This window comes from Scophthalmus maximus, chromosome 19, assembly GCF_022379125.1.
Source record: "Scophthalmus maximus strain ysfricsl-2021 chromosome 19, ASM2237912v1, whole genome shotgun sequence".
Lineage (NCBI taxonomy): Eukaryota > Metazoa > Chordata > Actinopteri > Pleuronectiformes > Scophthalmidae > Scophthalmus > Scophthalmus maximus.
The window spans coordinates 8,189,264-8,208,115 of NC_061533.1; the positions used below are offsets into that span (position 1 = coordinate 8,189,264).

The 18,852-nt window shown below is 41.0% G+C and overlaps 1 protein-coding gene across 1 annotated transcript; it reads right to left on the reverse strand.

Annotated features, from left to right (window-relative positions):
• Positions 1 to 191: 191 nt before the first annotated feature.
• Positions 192 to 18,452, reverse strand: lifra (LIF receptor subunit alpha a). Its single transcript, XM_035640475.2, has 18 exons — positions 18,296 to 18,452; positions 10,831 to 11,043; positions 10,472 to 10,608; positions 9,758 to 9,911; positions 9,327 to 9,599; positions 8,495 to 8,621; positions 7,561 to 7,697; positions 7,278 to 7,420; positions 6,927 to 7,080; positions 6,360 to 6,424; positions 5,863 to 6,100; positions 5,535 to 5,720; positions 5,327 to 5,428; positions 5,031 to 5,177; positions 4,384 to 4,521; positions 4,184 to 4,277; positions 3,931 to 3,997; positions 192 to 3,821 (listed from the first exon to the last, which is right to left on the reverse strand). The coding sequence occupies exons 2-18, from the start codon at positions 10,934 to 10,936 to the stop codon at positions 3,126 to 3,128; spliced, it is 2,964 nt and encodes a 987-aa protein (XP_035496368.2). The 5' UTR covers positions 10,937 to 11,043; positions 18,296 to 18,452; the 3' UTR covers positions 192 to 3,125.
• Between the last annotated feature and the right edge of the window lie 400 nt (positions 18,453 to 18,852).

Below are 18,852 nucleotides of genomic sequence, written 5' to 3' on the forward strand. Positions count from 1 at the left end.
TATTCATACTGGACTGATGAGGCAATAAAAGAATACAACTGATATTCATACTGGACTGATGAGGCAATAAAAGAATACAACTGATATTCATACTGGACTGATGTGGCAATGAAAAAAATCTAAATTTTCCCAGCAGCATTGAGCAGGTTTTATTGTTGGAGATGGCGTCAGACAAAAAATGAACAACACTGTCAATTGGCCAGACATAACTTTTATTGCCATTAATCAAGTAGCATTTCACTTTACGCGTTAATATAGTGTTAACATTTATGCATTCACTTTGGATGAACTTCACTGTCTTCTTTTCATTCGATGAATACCAAAAATATTTTTGCAAAATATCATGAATTTTAAAGCAAGTTTTTGGGGGGTTGCATGATACTCAATTCATGTTGCCATGCACAACATTAGTTAGTGTTAGTGTTTTAAAGCTACAGGGAAATGTAAACATGGAACTGTTAGGATTTACAAACAACTTTTTTTTGTTATATTCTATACAGCATGCATCGATTTTGCTCAACATGTAGTGCCAGAGATGAAGATGTGTAAGGCAGCCAGTGTGCCCTGCTGTAAAATCCCCCAAATTGTAACGCTTTACAGGGGAAACGTGGGCTCCAGTTAAAAATGTGGATGGACAATGGAATGAAGGGGAAAATTGCACATAAGCAGTTGCCATGTGTGAGTCTGCAGGGTGAGTACTCTGGCCCTACTGCTGTGATAAGATATTAATGCAAAGCAGTCTAAACTACTATGAAGTAGACAGGATCACAATCTTAATCTGTTTAAATGATTTTTTTTTTTCAGACACACTTTTAGAAGGTTTCCGTGTGTTTAAGCACACAACAAAGATAGTTTAGAGTGTGATGTTCTACATTTTATAGGACTCTATATATCGCATGTCCTCATTACAAACATTTGCCCTTTTCCCTCAAGAAAGCCGCTTAGTCAACATTAAGTCTGCATGTTGTAATATAGGGTATATACCTTTTCCAATGTAAAACTTAGATTTTGTAGTGTTAGAAGTAAGCAAATTAAAGAAAATTACAATTATTTACAGTTAGTTTTAATAATAAAAAAATACCATATTGTTGATCCACATCAACATAAAAGCATGTAACACATAGCGTTCATAGGTTAGTCTCCAAAGCTCTGCTGGTTTGAGAATGCAGGCTTCAAAGGAAAACAATGTGCAGCCATGTTTAAATACTCAAAACTATATCCACCCTTTACCACTGCTTAGAAGTGATCATCACTGATCTGATCACACACACACACACACAATAAAACTCTTCACTCAACTTGACTGGTACAAGATTTTGACAAATTCTTTCAACCACTTTTTCCCCCCCTCATTAATTCAGTTAAAATTCAGACCAGTGTTACAAGATTGAGTGATCGATGGGGGGAAAGAGGGATACATTTTTCTCAGTAGTCAAAGAAGACTGCCTTCCTGTTATGAGTTCATCAGTGAAGCCACCCACTGTAGTTATAACTCGTCATTCACGTCACAGTAGTTTTACTTAAAGCTTGTTGGCTGGAGGCACTGAGAAACAATAGACCACAGGTTGCCACACAGGCACGACAAGGCCCAACTGAAAAATATACATGAAATAAACATACTGGTTACCTCTTTACTACAATGTCAAAGGGTAATATTTGCATAATGATGCATTTGGGATGCCCTACCAATGTTATACTTAACACCCACACTGTGTGTGTGTGTGTGTGTGTGTGTGTGTGTGTGTGTGTGTGTGTGTGTGTGTGTGTGTGTGTGTGTGTGTGTGTCACAATTACAGAGATGCCAAAGTGCTGTCAAGCGACAAAATTTGTCTCCACATTTTTGTCAACAAAAGCTAAATGAAACATTCTTAATGTATGCTTTCCCCTTGGTCCCTTGGTCCCTTTCTCCAAATGCAAATTTACTCGGTGGCTTTAGAAATACTTTGCAATGAAGAGATAAACACAGTCACATTAAAAAACATTAAAAAAAATCAAAAAGTAGTGTAGACTCAGCCCCAGAAATAAACAAGCTTCTAAGCACAGCAAAACAATAATCTCTATGGGCTTGAAAATAAAAGTAAAAAAGAAAAAAATGTTTGTCAAATTTCAGCACTTGCTAAAATCAATTAAAACGGACACCTCGAGTGATCAACTGTATAAGTCTGATAAGTTCTAAACTGCATTGTTATCAAAATACTTTTCAGGCATCGTGTGAAAGAGGATTTAAACACTGTAATTACCCATCCAGGTTAATTCTCCTTATTTGTTCAACCATCAACTTGAAGGTTATTCACAATAAATGACACTGGCCTGACAATGAAATACAAGTAAAAACAAAATAGAGAGAAAATAAAACTCTACTGGTTGAGGAAGACAAACATAAACACTCAAAAGTAACATAATAGTGTTCATTCATTAAATTATATCAGTTTGCATTCATGTTCTAGCTTATATCAGTGTATATCCACCAGGCTCATCACCCACACAATTCCAGACTCTAATATAAAGCACCACTCTTTGTATCTGTAAAATAATGACCGCTCTAATTCGTCCTAAGTGCATCTTTCGATTAATGTTTCGGTTTTCTCCGTTCGTCGGCTGTCAGAACGCAGGCCAGATTAACCCGAGACGGACAAGGATACTGTGAGGAGAGGAAGGTTCTCTGTCGACTCAGCCGCCTTCTTGTAGTGTTCTCACAAAAGTGTCCTTTATTTTTAAGCCGTCATTTGGATCAGGTGAAACAAAAAAAAAATTGAAATGTAAGCTAAAAACTGGATAGACTGAAACATAGGATATGCTGTTGCCAAATGCCCATTACAGGGAGTCACAGAAAGGGCAGTGGGGAGATGTATTGTAACAGCCACCAGGTTGCCAGAAGGGGGTTTCGGGGCAATAAATATGGTGGAAAAGAGGTCTGAAGAAATGTTTTGAAGAGATTTCTTTCAGAATAGAAATGTTTTGACAACTTTTGAATATACATATTCTGATTTATGATATTTGCAAAGTTCAAATGTGAGGATGTAGCACCACACATATTGTTTGATGCATGACACTGGTAACAATGATGAAATGAGAAGGGGACCCCCCCTCCTGGCCTGGCTGCGAGTAGTGAGACAGAGATGATATCATGGTTTTGTGGATGACAGCAGATTGTTGAACCAGGTTGCTGCTGATGATGACGACTGCTGTCGTTTCTCCTCTGCTTGTTCTTCTCCATCGGGGAGGAGGAACTGAGTGGAAGCAACAGAGGTGGGAGATCCAAGAGACGGTGCCCGGCCTCCACATTCCTCGGCCTCCACGGGAGAGTCCAATTGCCAGGAGCTCTGGGGTTTATAGCCGCCGGCACTGGCAGCCTGGGGCTCTGCAAAAGGCTCAGGAGAAACCAGGGAAATGTCATCACTTGGGCCTCTAGCTTGCATCTGGGGCCGGTAGCCCCCTCCTCCTCCTCCTCCTCCTCCAAAAGACAGACCAGTGTGAGGTTGGTGGCCCTCAGAGTGGCCCTGTGGATCCAGCTGGAAGACCAATGAAGACCCTGAGGTCTGGATCCCTGTGTAAGTCACATCGGTGCGTGCCGAATCCAAAGAAGATGCAGAGGAATCAGAGGAGTCTGGGAAACGTGGTCTAATGGGCCTCTCATCCACTACTTGGTTGTAGTAGCGTAATGACGTTGGTTCGTCTGTGTCAACTGGCTCGTCTCCCATCCCTTCTTCATCCTCATCTTCTTCAGGTATGACGACGAGCGCTTCTTTACTAGAATCCCAGTCAGGCTTCTCTACGATATGGAGGATACTGTGTGAAGATGGCTTCACATCCAACGGCCCCTGTAAGATACAGAGTGATTAACCACTAAAGAGTCATTTAAATGGGAGAAAACCACCTCAATCTGCTCAATTGTCAATTGTAAATTCTATACTTAGAACTATACTGCACCTGTGTCCTGGACCAGTCACCAGGCAGTTTGGGCTCAGGTATGTCTGGGTAGAACGCCGTTTTCACCCTGTTGTTGAAGTAAAATATCAAAATATATTATCATCAAAAGCCTAAGCAAATACAAAATTATACTTCACAGCAGCTCCTCTGCTGTACAGTGTAGAGAATAACCCTCGTAAAAGTTGTTTAGCTTGAACATTATTTATGAAAGACATTCAAACAGGAGAGAGACACGGGAAAGGAGCAGTCTCACCATTTTCTTTTCTTGTAGCAAATGAAGGTGACAATGACCAGGAATAAGGCTGTGATTCCCAGAGAAGTCAGGATTTCTAGGATCAGCCAATCAGCTGTCAGAACAGTAGAAATATTAGACATTGGAATTGGAGCAAGATGATTATATTTGCTACTTTTGAATATAAATCACTCTATATACACTAATACACATTGACATACTGTATGGTTCCAGCGATATGGAGGCAGTGGCGCCTGCGTCCTCGCCTGCAGAGGTGTAGGCCTTGACAGTAAACTTGTGTGAGCCCTCAGAGAGTCCCTTTACTGTGTAGCTCCTGTTTTCTTTGTCTGGCAGGTTGGCTGTTCAAAGGATAGGGAAGAAAACAATGGGAGAGTGACACAGGAAGGAAAGACCAGGAGAGAAGCAGGAGAGGGATCAAGGATGAGGACAGAATGAGTTTAACAGGATACAAAATGAACTTTCAAGAACACATTTTTATGAATGTGAATAACATTACATTACATTAAGCCGCGTTTCAACTGCAGAAACTATACCCAGGAACTAGGAACTAAAGGAGGATCTCTGTGCGTTTCGACGGCAGGAACCAGGGTCTAAATATAGTTCATGATTAATTTATTTACCCTCAAAAAAGACCCTGCTCGGGAGGTTGCACTAACCGAAAAGTTCAGGAAATTTAGCTGACGCGTTTGTCCAAAGTGACTTACAATAAGTGCATTCAACCATGAAGATTTTACCCAAAAAATGCAAACATCAAGAGAGAGTACATGAATTAATCATGTTACGTATATGATTCCTTTTTTAGGCCGTCTCCTGGAACAGAGGCATTTCAGATCCTAGTAACACTTACCTAGAAGTTTGAGCTCAGAGCCAGTACTGTTGTAAATGTTGTAGCCCAGGAGGAAACCTCTTCTGTTGACCAGTGGTATCTCTCCCCAGGTCAGGAGGATATCAGAGGCCTGCTGACTGGTTGACAGAAGGACAGAACTGGAAGGGACTGTGGAAGTTGCAAGGAATGGGGGAAAAAAATTGAAGATAGGGGCAGGTGAGATGCCAGAGACAATCACAACATAGAGTCAGCAATTTAAATGCAGAGTGCTATTTCTGAAGTCATCGCTTCCTCTAAAAAGGATAAGCTTTCCATACCCAGCTCCTGCACGTATCCCTGCCAGCACTGAAGCAGCTCTGGTCCCTCTGTGGAGCAGCTGTACAGGGAAAAGTTGTACCTCACACCCAGCTGGAAGTTGTCTGATGGCAAAGCAAGAGATTATTATGTATTTTACAGTATAATTTAACATTTGACAACCCACCATTTGCATTTGTAGAAACACAATGCTAAAAAAAGAGGACTCACCTGACTCTACGGAGACATTAGTGTTTCCGGCGGCCACCTTTATCCAGTCCACGGGGCAGTTCCGCGAGCAGATGGCTTCGTGCCATTCCACCACATAACCACAGGTGGCGTTGGGATCGCTCGGCCAGAGCAGAGAGAAACCGCTCTCCGTATAAACTGCCCTGGAAACAGCACAGGGCTCTGCATCTGGTAGGAAAGAAAATATGTTAACTGCATGTAGGAGCAGTGTGTCTTCCAAAAAACAAAACACAATATCACTTTTTGGCTTCTTACTTGCTCTATATATACCCTAAAACATCCTACTCAGTCTCCCTCCATTTCAACATACCTGTCAAACGTAGATGTATAGTGACACTGGCAGGTTGAGATGACCCATCGTTGTTCTTTGCAATAACGGTTGCTATGACCTTGGTGTCACCGCTGAAGGTCGCCATCTGTGTAAGGTTGACTGGTGCAGCAGTAGCATCTGGCGGGAAAAACTGGGTGTGCTGTACATTTTCGTCAAAGCTCCAGAGTGTGACTTCATAACCTGTGATCTGGCCATGGCTCAGTCTTCGTGTCAGAGGCTAGAAAAAAACGGAATAAAAAAAGGGGAGGAATGGGGGAAAGACAAGAGAGAATTTAAAATTTGCTTTTAATTAATATTTCAGAAATTTTGAGGGGTCAAGCTTCTTTATGTCAAAATGGAGAAAGAAGGAAGGAAAACACTGACCTTTCATTGTTAAAGACTAAATAGTAGAATCCTAACAAACTTTCATAATCTGACTGTGGCTTATTTGAACATGTTGTAAATCTGTTCGAATTCACTTGAAAAACAAAACGCACCTTCCAAATGACCTGTCCAGTGTTGTCTCTGTTCATCCACATCCACACATCCGGAGCATCTGGAACTGAGAGACAAGACAAAAACACATTAGGTCAAAGCTTCGGGAGGGGGGAGGCATAACTGCTGGTGTCACGATAAAGTGACATTTCTACTGTCGAAAATATGAAAATGTATAAATACAACTAATACTCAAAAAGCAATACTAGCGCTGCTAAAAACAAAAAGGAAAACATTTAAATGTGATTATTTGTTGATTTCTGGTCTTTACATTTTCTAGGTACATTTACACATTTCTGACCAATACATGACCAATATATGACCAACATTCAAAGAAGTAAAAATGCAGCTGAATTTTTTGTAAATGGACTTTGTGCGAGATATTTTATGTTAAAAGAACTCTGGGGTTATGTATCTAAATATACCTTAACTTTGTATGGTCTCAATAAATGTGAATGGGGCTTTAATTGGCACACTGGCTTCACAGTACCTTTTGCAGTAATGTCAGAGCAATGAGTGATATTTATTTATGTCATTGATAAAGAGATACAAAAAAATTGACCCATTACCATAAGTGTTGGTTTTGAAGGCAAATGGTTCGCTCCAGTTTCCCCACTTCCAGAAATTCTGCTGGGCACCACAGCGGATTTTAACACTGTAATCTTCATCGGGATGAAGGTCTGATAAGACCACAGACTGCAGACCCACGCCAGAGACGGTAAGCTGCAAGCAAACATTAGACTTCATGACTGCTTGGTACATTGTCAGTCATGTGGAGAAAACATGAGAGCAATGTAGTAGGTCATTAGTATGTCGAAATGAAAATGTTCTTTAGCATGCGGACACCAGCAGAAGGAGGGTTCTATACATGGAGACAGACAACAAATACAAAAAAGTAGACATACACACAGACAACTTACATTTGTTTTGGACCCATGGCAGTCGAGCTCTACCTGGCAGACAAGAGCCAGGGAGGAATAGCTACTGTACGTCCACTGCCACAGCACAGTGGCATTCCAGGCATTGATGGCAGAGTTCAGGTCAGCTGGTGCTACAGGACGCACTGAGGAGAAAGGGTGAAACAGTTTTCAGTCAACTATTATGGGTATAATGCTATAAAAACAAAACGAGGGTATATGAATTCTTCTTCTTGGTGTGTATTGGTCCAATCATTTTGATGAGGTGAGGGTTAAATACACCTACCTCTGTGACTGAGTTCAGCAGAGTCAGTGAGGCTGTACTGGCCGAGAGGATTCACCGCCACCAGTGTCCAGTTACCCTCCCACTGCTCCACCCTACACACTTTTGGCTTCTGCTGCCGCCTTGTCTGTCCACAATCCCTAAAAACAAAACAGAACCGAAAAAAATAAACAGCAGTTTTTTTAAGAATGTGACGGTCGAAGTGGCCAGATTCAATTAAAATAAAAGATCATCACTTTAGATGCTCATCAAACCTACATATACAGACACGGGCCCAAACACATCCATAATGCAACAGCCTTCAGACGATTCCATTAAAAGGTCTGGCAGTCCACACACAGAAGCAGCAGGTGGTTACTTAGACTAAGTGCTTCATATTTCTTGTCATCCTCTTTCTCTTGACACATTTTTTTCTAGACAGAAAACACATTTTCAAAAATGCAGGGGAAAAGATAATCAATAATGTAGATATATTTTCTCAGAAACAAAGTGACATTGGACCGCATCCTGGCACATCCACAAAGTGAACATCACTCCATCACTGAGAGTTTCCAAAAACGCTTCCAACTCTGGTGCAGCTGGTTTGCGGTGTAAAATCAACGCAGACCCACAACAGGGTTTGTGATAGCATGCATCCGATTTCACCATGAATATCAAAAGCTACAAAAGCTAAAAAGCTTCTATTAAATCATTTTAATTACTGAACTCTTAAGATATCAATCTTCAAATCAGAGATGTGCTTAGCATGTCATACTTCACGCACGTCAGAAGCTGTTGCCTGCTGCTGTTGCCTGAGTGTGTACAGTTCTGCCTACCAACCCGAGCCTGATGGTTTCCAAAAAAGTCTCAGGTTTCAGGTCAGGTTACAGCCACTTTGTGACCTGAGGTTAGGTTTAGCTATTTCAATTTATCGTGTTCGCGGGCATGACTGTAGTACCTCTTGTTCAGCGAGTAGCGCGTTCCCCGTTTGCCATACAGGTGTGTGTCTCGTGCTTCATTCCACTGGCAAACAGCTGAGATTAAGTCATGAGTCTCACACACAAAGTCACTGGGTAGAGGAGTATCTGGGGACAGCAACACAAAGAAGTTAGATCACTGACTTCTTCATATACAGAACATATATAAATAAAAATTACGTAAATTGAAATAAATACCAAGCTTTAAAAGATAAACTAGAATAATCTATAGACTCTTTCACATGCATCAAAAGAATGCACACTACACAATCATTCTTTATCACCAACAGTCCAGCTGGTTCAGGAATCTTTTCAGATGAACAAACTCATATCTATTATAAAAATTCACAAACTGAATAACTGAGAGCAAGATTTATTTTTAACAGACCCCTTCAGTCTGAATGTACAGTTTACTTTGTTCTAACACTCCGCCACATTAACCACCTTCATCCATCCTAAACAGTTTTCAGACATGAACTGGAAATCGCATCCGGACTTGTTCCGGAGTTTGTCTTCACATATGAAGAACGGAGCAGGAGAATTGTCCGAGTCAGGCGCGTTCACAACAGCTGGAACATTTCCAGAACATTCTGTGGCGCCTCTGTCGGCAGTGTTTTTGTTTACAGTCGCCAACACGCCAACTCGCTCACTGTGAATCTCTCTTGCCGTGTTATCACTAGCGCAAGTTCCGGAAAATGGATCTCGCATACAGACCCGCTACATATTTTCAGGAAAATGTCCAGATATCAGTGCATGTCTGAAAGCAGCTTTAGATAAGACAACCATTCACACTTCAGTTCCGATTCATCTTACATCCAACAAACACCACTGCTCCAGACAGAGCCTCCAGGCTGTTGTAACAGACGACGTTGGTTCCCGAGCTGCTGGATGGTCCCTGATTGACCACTGTAATGGCGTAGCTTCGTCTGCTCACTCGTGTCGTATTCATGGCCGTGCCATTGTAGCGGATGGTACCAAAGAGCTTCCCCTCTTCCACAATGCAACAGAAGGTGGTGTTGGACCCCACATGTATAACTCTGTCCAGGGGGTACATCTGGAATTTTTCATTGCTGGGGAGATCGTTTCCTGAAAAGGGAGACAGACAGACAAAAGAAGCAGTGTATAAAATTTTCAACACAAAGACAAAAGGGGAGAGCGAAGAAAGTACGAAGAAAGTCAAAGCAGCATTTACGTTTTTTAATAATATTTGGTATATACATGGATATATTTATTGTCCCTCTGACCTTGGAGTATCTGTGTGTCGCTCCATTCACTTGTTGTCTCTCCATCTCTTGAGCGAATTTTGATCGACAGCGAGGTACATTCCAGAGGTTCAACTGAGGTCCAGTTCCTCTGGTGCCAACCAGTGACCTGATTCACTGTCACAGACACAGTCTCCTATAAATAACACACAGAGAAAACAGTGAGGGAATGAACCAGAGCAATATGAAGCTGGTAGATGATGACAGGAGCTGGTGATGACAGTCACACAGTCGCTCAACCAGGAAAGGGACCACTCTGAAAGAGTCGACCTCCTCTGGATTATATCATCTGCATTACCTATGACATAATGTAAAATTAAACAAACTACTAAAGCTAAATGTGCTGCAGAGGCAAATCTACTACAAAAATATAATCTATAAAACATATTTGACTGATATTAACTCATTGCAGATTTATTGTATTTGCTGATAAATGACAAGATACAGAAATGTCAAAGATTTGTAAATGTATAAAACAATCTCACCATGGAGTAGTGACAAGATTATTTTTAAACTGCAAAGTGTCTTGTTAAGTACATTTCTTGAAATGTTTATTTATGTCTTAGATTGTGAACAAATAATTAATATATCGGCCAATACATCATTACCCGATTTTTGAAACTTTCAGTTATCAATAATGTAATGTAATTGAATAATAATAAGAAAAACAATATAAACACCAAAAAAATGTCTTACGTAGAAGACAGTTTCATTGAGTTCCGTTCTCAGAATCATGAGGTCAAATGTTGTGGCTGCTCCACCCAGCCACGATATGGAAAGCTGTCGTGTATACTTGTTGGCTGACACGCTCACTTGCTGCGGTACAGTAAGGACTGGAAGAAAAAATAAGATTGGGACAGGTTTAAGCAGTTTAAATGGCAAAGAAAGTAAAAATACCCACTGCAAGTTTACATCAGCAGAGTCAAAATTAACAATAATGGATTTAGCATAAGCCCCATAACACTTTCAACAGCATGTGTATTATGCATGGGTGACTATTGATTTATCAGAAGATCGAAGGTGGAGCCTTCCCCTTAATGTAGTTCGGCTCTTACCATCTTTGGCGTGAGCCTGTGCAGCCGCGAGGCCCAGGAGAAGACAGGCGAGCCAGACAGGACAACAGTCAGACTTTGACTTGGGTCGGACACTTAAGGGAGGCATGGTGATCAACTGGCCGAGCCACTGTTTGCAGATACTAAGGCGTTGGTCCTCTCCACTACAGTGACACCATGCCAGACATCGTGGGTGGAAAGACGCAGACTGGGCCCCTGTGGGAAAAGACAGCAGAAGAGAGGAAAAAAAAAAACATGGTTCAATGAATACATCCGAGCTCTGCCAACACGGAGACAGATGTGTCAGCTAACCGGCAAACACTATTCTGTTCAAATAAAACTCCTGTCACCGTTACATACTATGAAGGTGGTGGTTAAGAGCAGCTGTTGAGAAACTGTGAAGTTGGTAGTCATTCAAAACAATAGTGTCCTTATTCATGAGATATTGTGTTATACACAGCAGTAAGAGGTGTTAGGGGGTGAGGTGCCCGCGGAATAGATGAGTCCTCAATGGGTTCTTGGCTCTGATAGCACTTGGCAGCTCAGTCCACCATCGGGGAACTATATACAACAATTCTGGACTGTGACTGCTTGTGCGCAGGGATGACAATGCCAGGCTATGATCCCTCTGAGGAACGGAGTCGGAGTGTGAAGCTCATATGATAGAGTTCAAGAGGATGGGCGCAGAACCAGAAGTTGCTCTGCTGCAGGCAAGTGTTAGTGACTTGAATTCCATTCCGGTGTTCATGGTTAGCCAGTGAAGGTTGATGAGTGACACAGAGTGACATGTGCCCTTTTAGGCTGAATGGAAAAACGGACGCGCCGCCGTCATCTGTGAGGGTTTCACTGCACATGAACAAAAGGCCCACCAAAGGGGCATTGCTGGCGTCGAGGTGAGGGATAGGATAACCAAATAAACTTGCCTTACCAACGTTTACCATTACTTTCAGTATCATTTCAGATACATACAGCAGTACACAGTCCTGCAGAACCCCAAAGACAAAGCACAAACTCTCCAACAAAAACAATCCCACATTGTATTTCACAAGATACAAAGGAGCTTTTATATGTACCACATGTTTAACATGCCCTCAGACAAAAACAGAGCTATTTTAAAGGCAGCTGAAAGCTCCAAAGATGCACCTGAAGAAACATGTGCAACTATATGGAACTTTCCCCCCCCCCCACCAGAATAACCTGGTTTGTACTAACTGAAGGGTCACAGTTTATTCATTTCTAGTGTCAACACCCCTCTTTCCCAGACACTGTCACAACCTGCTCAATGGCTGTGGCTGCCCGTGGCGCTACAACCACATACATGTTCTATTATATTTTGTGCTCCGAACATTTACAGCAAACCGATTAAAAGTACAAGTTATGAAAATGTAAGAATATAGCTGAAACAGTTAGCCAAAATAATGACAGAAAGTAAATCGACAACGGTTTCGTTTAACATTTATTGGTTCCAGGTTCTCAATTCTGGGGATTTACTACTTTTCTTTGACTTATGTGGTCATAAGACTATGTTTTGGTTTTGGACAGTTAAGTCTGACAAAACAAGCAATTTAAAGACACCACCATGGATTCTGGGAAATTGGCAAGGATATTTTTCACTATTGTTTTATAGACCAAAGGATTAATAGAAAAAATAATCAGGAGATTAATATATGATGAAATGTTAATTGCAGCCCTATACAAGAATATGGTCAAATAATTGCACACAGGATTCACCAAAACCACATTAGTAAGGCTGCAGCACTGATAGCAATGAACTAGCACATGGGGTGAAGGGTTTCAGGCTGGCTTACTGCGAAAAAAAAGGATTAACCGTAAAAACACTTGAGTGAGGAAACCCAGGTCAGCTCATCCCGTACATCGTGTGATCGTTGTTCTCTCTTTATATATATAACAGAAAGACAACATCATCCCACCTGATAAGGCCAGCAAAGGAGATGTTGCAATAATTCTGTTATGGGCTTTGGCCTGGATGAACTGGCCTTTTGCACGTTTCTGTCTTTGTCTGTTCCAACTGACACTGAAATGTCTGGTTTACCGTGGGGCAGGTTGGGACAGGCCTCAAACCTCGATGCCCTCAAATGCAGCGGAGGCAATTACTGTTACAACACAGGCTGAACACAAAGTACACAGATACACACCTCAGCAGGTACACACCTAGTAGATACAAAAGGCACATCAGAGATACTGTAGATTAAAAAAACAGACAGACCAACAGCTAATCTATTCATCCTAAAGCTGTAACAAATAACAATGCAACAATAAAACACAACTGTTCTTAAATTATGACAGCAACCTGGTTGATGTCTGTTTTGGGTTTTTTCTTTTCACGATGCAGTGAGAAAATCCGGCTGCAAGAGGTCAAAAGATCTGCATAAAGTGGCAGTGAACATAAGGCTACGTAAACAAATACACGATTTCAGGGAAGAGAGACCTTACACGATGGGAAGGGAGGACGGGAGCATATTTTCACAGGCTGCTCATCCACGCCCTGTGGACGCCTCCCCAAAGTTCCATTCTAAATCAGCAGTTAGTTTCATTTTTCCATCTTAACGTTGGTGGAAGAGCGAATGAAAACAAATGTACTGATAAAAACAAAGTGAAAAATCTCTCTATCAGATTTAAAAATATTACAATCTTTTAGTACAGGAAGCATTATCAACAAGTGAAAAAAAAAATCAGGATCTACAGTTAGAAAAAACACAGTACATTGATTACCAACATTTAAAAGATAGCAGAACACTGCTGATGTCTTATCTTCATGCATGTTGATAATCAAATATCTGGTAAACATTTTGAATTCCCTTCTAAGTGATTCAGGAAGAGAGGAATTTTAAATCCCGGATGTGCTTTTAGTGCTGGCTCCTGAAGTAGTTTCACATATACCTGCATGGATGAACTTCAAGGTCAAATCCATCCAGTCGTTTGTTTTGTACCCACAATAATTACTTTTACTCTGCATTTTTAGACTAGAGTAACAACTGGAGTCCCACTGATGTTAAAGATGTAATGTAAACACCACAGAGCCTCCATGCAGCAACTATTTCTGCAGCCGGATTCTTTAAATTATTTTTTTTCACTTGGTTTAACAAGACAATCTCAACACTTGTGCCTTTGTTGAAGCAAATCTGTGCAGCTGAGTCTTTCCACAGTTGGTGAAAACATCAGCTGCCGGTGAAATTCAGAGGCAGGGCTCAACATAAATACAGCTGTGTAGAGTCAATGTTTCACACACGCATGTGCCTTCACCAAAAAGGTTTCTGAGCCTGTTGCAAGCCAAGTGGGTCCCCACATGCAAAGAGCAGTAACATGCTTTTAATGGTTCGGGATCCTATTTTTGCAACTTCAGCACCAGCCTGAAATGTTTTACAACCTCTAATATATATCCTACGACCATTGAACCCTGAAAAAAAACAAAACATAATGCACTGATGGGAAGTGGGGGAAAAAACAGCTCTAGATTCTGGGAAATCTCACCAAGAAACTGATAGCTACAAATGCACAGCAGCACACAAATCAATAGCTCTTTCCTGGGCTCTGGTCCTTGTCCTTGCACCAGTAATGAACGTGACCACAATCTACAAAAAGCCACATGGGTGTTGCTGTAACTTAAAAACCTCATCTGTATTCCTGCAGAAGCCCTAAATTTAGGAAAGAATAGATAAACCTTTAAAATAAGAATGTTTTTGTTTGTTTTGTTCCTTGTTTACCATGTCGGAGTTCCTGTGTTTAAACATTAGCAGGGACTAAAAAGCTGGATCAGTCAATATGTGACAAATCTGTTTCCAGTACATTAATTCGGGAATTTTGCAGGATAGACAGTATATGTACAGTTACTTGTCTATTCAAAAATTATATTTGTTTGCTTTGAGTGAGTGTGTGTGTATGAATGTGCAACATAATAAATATGTTATGTTTCTGCTAATGTAGCCCTGGAATTAAAGGTGGTTCCCCTGAAGGATTTTTAAAATTTGTATAGTCTGACGAACTGTAGCCACCAAATGTTTGTAATTTATATTTGATAAATAATGTGTCAATAGTGACAAAAACATGTAATATTTATTCAATCTGCTACGATGGATCAACTGGTTCAACACTAGCTTCAATCGAAAAGACATCACAAAGTATACAGTACAGTTAAATGTTACCCCTGCTGGTGTCAGGACAAAAATAAAATTGAAATGGAGCCAAAGCCAAAATTACTCCAAACTACCACTGTTTGGAGAGACTAAAAAAAAATCTCATGGAAAACACTACAACAAGCTTGAACAAAAGTTACATCACTATCTACATAGACATCAGGTTGTGATGAACACATTTACACCTGAGCTGTAGTGTTTTCCATATTCAATTTGCGCCAAACAATAGCAGATATAATCTAAACACTTAGACACTATCTTTATCCATTTGTATATGCCGCCACAATCTGAAAGCACCTTAAAAGAAAGAGAAAAACCTGAGTGGGACGGCAGCTGACGCCAATTCCAGGGAACAGTCGGGCCCACACTCAGCAAGGCTGTCATTACGTGGTCATATGATGACCAACGAGGCCAAAGAAGTAAGCACACAGTGGCTTTAGTGTACTGTATAAGTGGGGGAGACATTCTGAAACATGAGCTTAAGTTGCTGCTAATTATGTTTGACCTTCGAATGGGACTGGAAGACCGGATGTGAAAGAATAAGTTAAAAAAAAAGAAAAAAAAAAGGAGAGTGTTTGAGTGTGTGTGTGTGTGTGAAATGTTTGTGCGCTGACCTCAGTCAAGAAGGGACATTCAGTCCTCTGTGTGTGTGTGTGTGTGTTTTGGACCGTGACCAAACAGCATATCCTTCCTTCCCTTTTCCCTGTAACCCTTTATGAATGTAAAAGAAAGTCCAACAGGCAGTGAGTTAAAAAAAAGTCACGTTAAAAATATACAATTTACTTTTGGATATTTGCTTCTAAATTACTTGTTTAGGACAATAAAAAAAACACAATTGAAGTAAAAAGCATGCTTCTAACCCACCCATTCCAGAAATAGAAAAAAAAAAGTCAGGTAAGTGGTAACCAAGACAACACAAGAACAGAGAGGCCATTGTCCTGTAAGGTACAAGTAGACACCTTATATTTATCCAGACCAATGTTCAGTATTTCTGGTATTGAGTCACACTAGGATGACAGCATGAAAACTTAACCACCCATTTTTTTTATAATTGACTCTTGTAAAGGACTAGAGCAGATTTATTCCATAAGAACATTAGGGACAGGATGCAGAGCAAATAACTCTTGTTCCTTATTGCTGAAAAAATGAGGCGCACTACTGTTCCACAGGAAAGAGGAACATTAAGAATATTAGGGCCAATGTTCATTCCGTATCTGTTTTATACACAAATTAATGTAAATGTAAAAAAAAATATATAATAACAGGGATCCGACATTATATCTCAACTTAATTTTCTGTGAGAAAATACTACAGACGGGGGAAAACACGCTGTGCACACTAATCATAATGAGCAAAAGACTATATTTTAAGGGTGGATTAAAATGATTGATTTTCCAATTATTCTTGACTTTTCTTAAAGTCCAAAAATGGATGTTTGCATTCGCAACATATGTCACAAATTGCGTACATCCGTACTAAATATTATGTGTAGTATAGTGGTGACTTGTTCGAAGGGGTTCAGTTAAGAGTTAAATTATGTGTAAAACAATGTCTACTTTGTGGAAATCCACGTTATTACAACGTGTACAAGCAAGTTATCTTGAGTTAAAAAAGGAACATAGACGAAAGCTGCCTGTGTTCGACGCCTTGAGTCAGTCCTGTAAACATGGAACCTAACCCCAAACACCATGGTTAGCTCACTCTGGCCGTCTCGCTGCGAATCTAGACAAAGCAGACTGAAAAAAAGATTGATCAGAGTTCTCATCTAGCTTTTTCTGAAGAGATTTTATCTCTGGCTATGAGATGTGAAACCTGGGACTTCGAGTAAACAGTGTGTTGATTTCTACTTCATTTAGTCTGTCCCTCCCAGGGAGTGAATCATAGGAGTGGATAGTGAAAACAGCCACTGGCAGATACCAGGCTGATGTCTTGTCAACACAAACAGTGCAGATTAACTTGTGAACAGGCTCTTTTAGTTTCTGTCCCGTCTATGACCTCAGCGACAATTTAAGTGAATCTCCGCACTAAGCTGAAGCATCTGCTACTGACAGATGTACATGCTCACCTCTATGGGATAAGCTTCTTTTTTTTTTTGGGAATAGGCATGATGATGATGATGATTTTTTTTTCCCGATTATTCTTGCTCAATGTGAGAAATGTATTTATATTTTGAGGTGCACTTCACACAACTTAGCATTCAAGGAAACATCCGTGCTGTTCATTTTAGATTTAAGGTCCCAGGATAATTTCTAAAAAAAACCAACTAAAAAAAATCTTTTGCATAACAAACAAAAAATCAGCAAGAATCAAATCATATAAAAACAAAAATGATTCTGAACTTTGTGGAACAAAATCAAATCGAATTTGACAGATTTGTGCTGATATCCACCCATTCTATTCTTATCTTCTCCTCTTTCATGTTCTATTGCTTTTATGTCTTGACTCCCATTTATTTGCTTCTACACAACATGGTTCTCTCATTCTTTTAATTTGTATTTGTATTTATATTTTATGTGATGTTGTCCTCTTACAGCTTATATTTCTCATCTGTTTCATCCGTGCGGATGCATTTTTGCCACTGTCCCTTGAGTATCCGGTGTCTGCTTTGTCCTTCAGAGCTCTTGGAGTGGCCTGTTTCAGGAGCTGCTGTAGGAACTCAGCTCATCACCCTTCTGCCTTATTCTTTCACAACTTTGATCCTATTGTCTCATTCTATTCACAAATCGACCCTGTCAATTATAAAAACCAAGGCAGACAACAAGCAGCCACCAAGTAAGACCCACAGTTCACCACGTCGACTGGGAAAATATTTAAAACTATTTCATTTTGAATTAAAAATAGACACATCGAGACCGCATGTTGAATGGTTTCACGACCTGACACACATCCCCATGTTGGACATCCCACCCGATCGAACGATCGACACCTCGTACATGTTTGATATGGCACAAACATGTTCATCTATTTCATTTTTTTTTCAATCTGATCCGTCTCTCTAGGAAATAACAAGGACCGTCCCACCGCGCATCGCGGCGGGACGGTTCGCCCCCGTAGCACGAGCAGCGTGGTCGATGCCGCCACGGCAGATCTCCTCGTAAACATCAGCAGACAGTCGTGACACTGAGGGGAATGTAACATACAACAATATTCAATATAATAGGGGTCATCTGGGCTGACATATCTACATTCTATATCCAGTCACAGGCCAGCAGCCCACCACACACTCCCCGGCGGGCCACTGCTGTTTGGGAGGAGGAACCCCGCTAGCCACCGCAGCCGCCGTCCACGAACTGACGTTAAACGCCCAAAATTACCTGCGAAGCAGCAAGAAATCCGTCCCAGTCGTGTTTCGGCCTCTTTTGTCCGGTGATAACAGCTTCTTTGTGAAACGTCACAGTTGTTTTGTACCTTCGCACTTCTGCCCCCGTTAGCCCATTCCCAGAGCAGCCACCGGGATTACCGAAACGGAGCTCGCCCACCAGGCGCTTGATTGACGGGCGCTCTGGCCAATGGGCTTCGACTATTCTGTCAGGGGGGGGGGGGGGGGGGGGGGGGGGGGGGGAGAACGGAGAGGGTGTTGTCGCGCTGCATTCGAGTTGCACAGGACAGACGAGGAGGGTTTGGGGTACGACCGCGACAACATCTTTCCCAGACCTCAGTAAACAAAACAAAAAAACATTCCACCAATAAGATGTAATTCACAATGAAGCCACTGTCCTTTCCGGAAACAATTAACTTTCATAAACTGTAACAACAACAAAAAAAATCCTTGCCACTGCATGTTACACAACTAAAATGTTTTTTTTGTTGTTTTTTTTTTATTATTTTTTTTTGTTTTTTGTTGAAGAAAAATACAGAACACTAATAGGGG

What these genes read in the sequence shown, in the direction of transcription:
- lifra (XM_035640475.2), bottom strand. Translation starts at nt 10,936, where the DNA reads ATGCCTCCCTTAAGTGTCCGACCCAAGTCAAAGTCTGACTGTTGTCCT. An exon ending in TATACATCTACGTTTGACAG is followed by an intron (nt 5,721 to 5,862) that starts GTATGTTGAAAT and finishes CTTTCCTACCAG; the next exon opens with ATGCAGAGCCCTGTGCTGTT. An exon ending in CTCTGAGCTCAAACTTCTAG is followed by an intron (nt 4,522 to 5,030) that starts GTAAGTGTTACT and finishes TCCTTTGAACAG; the next exon opens with CCAACCTGCCAGACAAAGAA.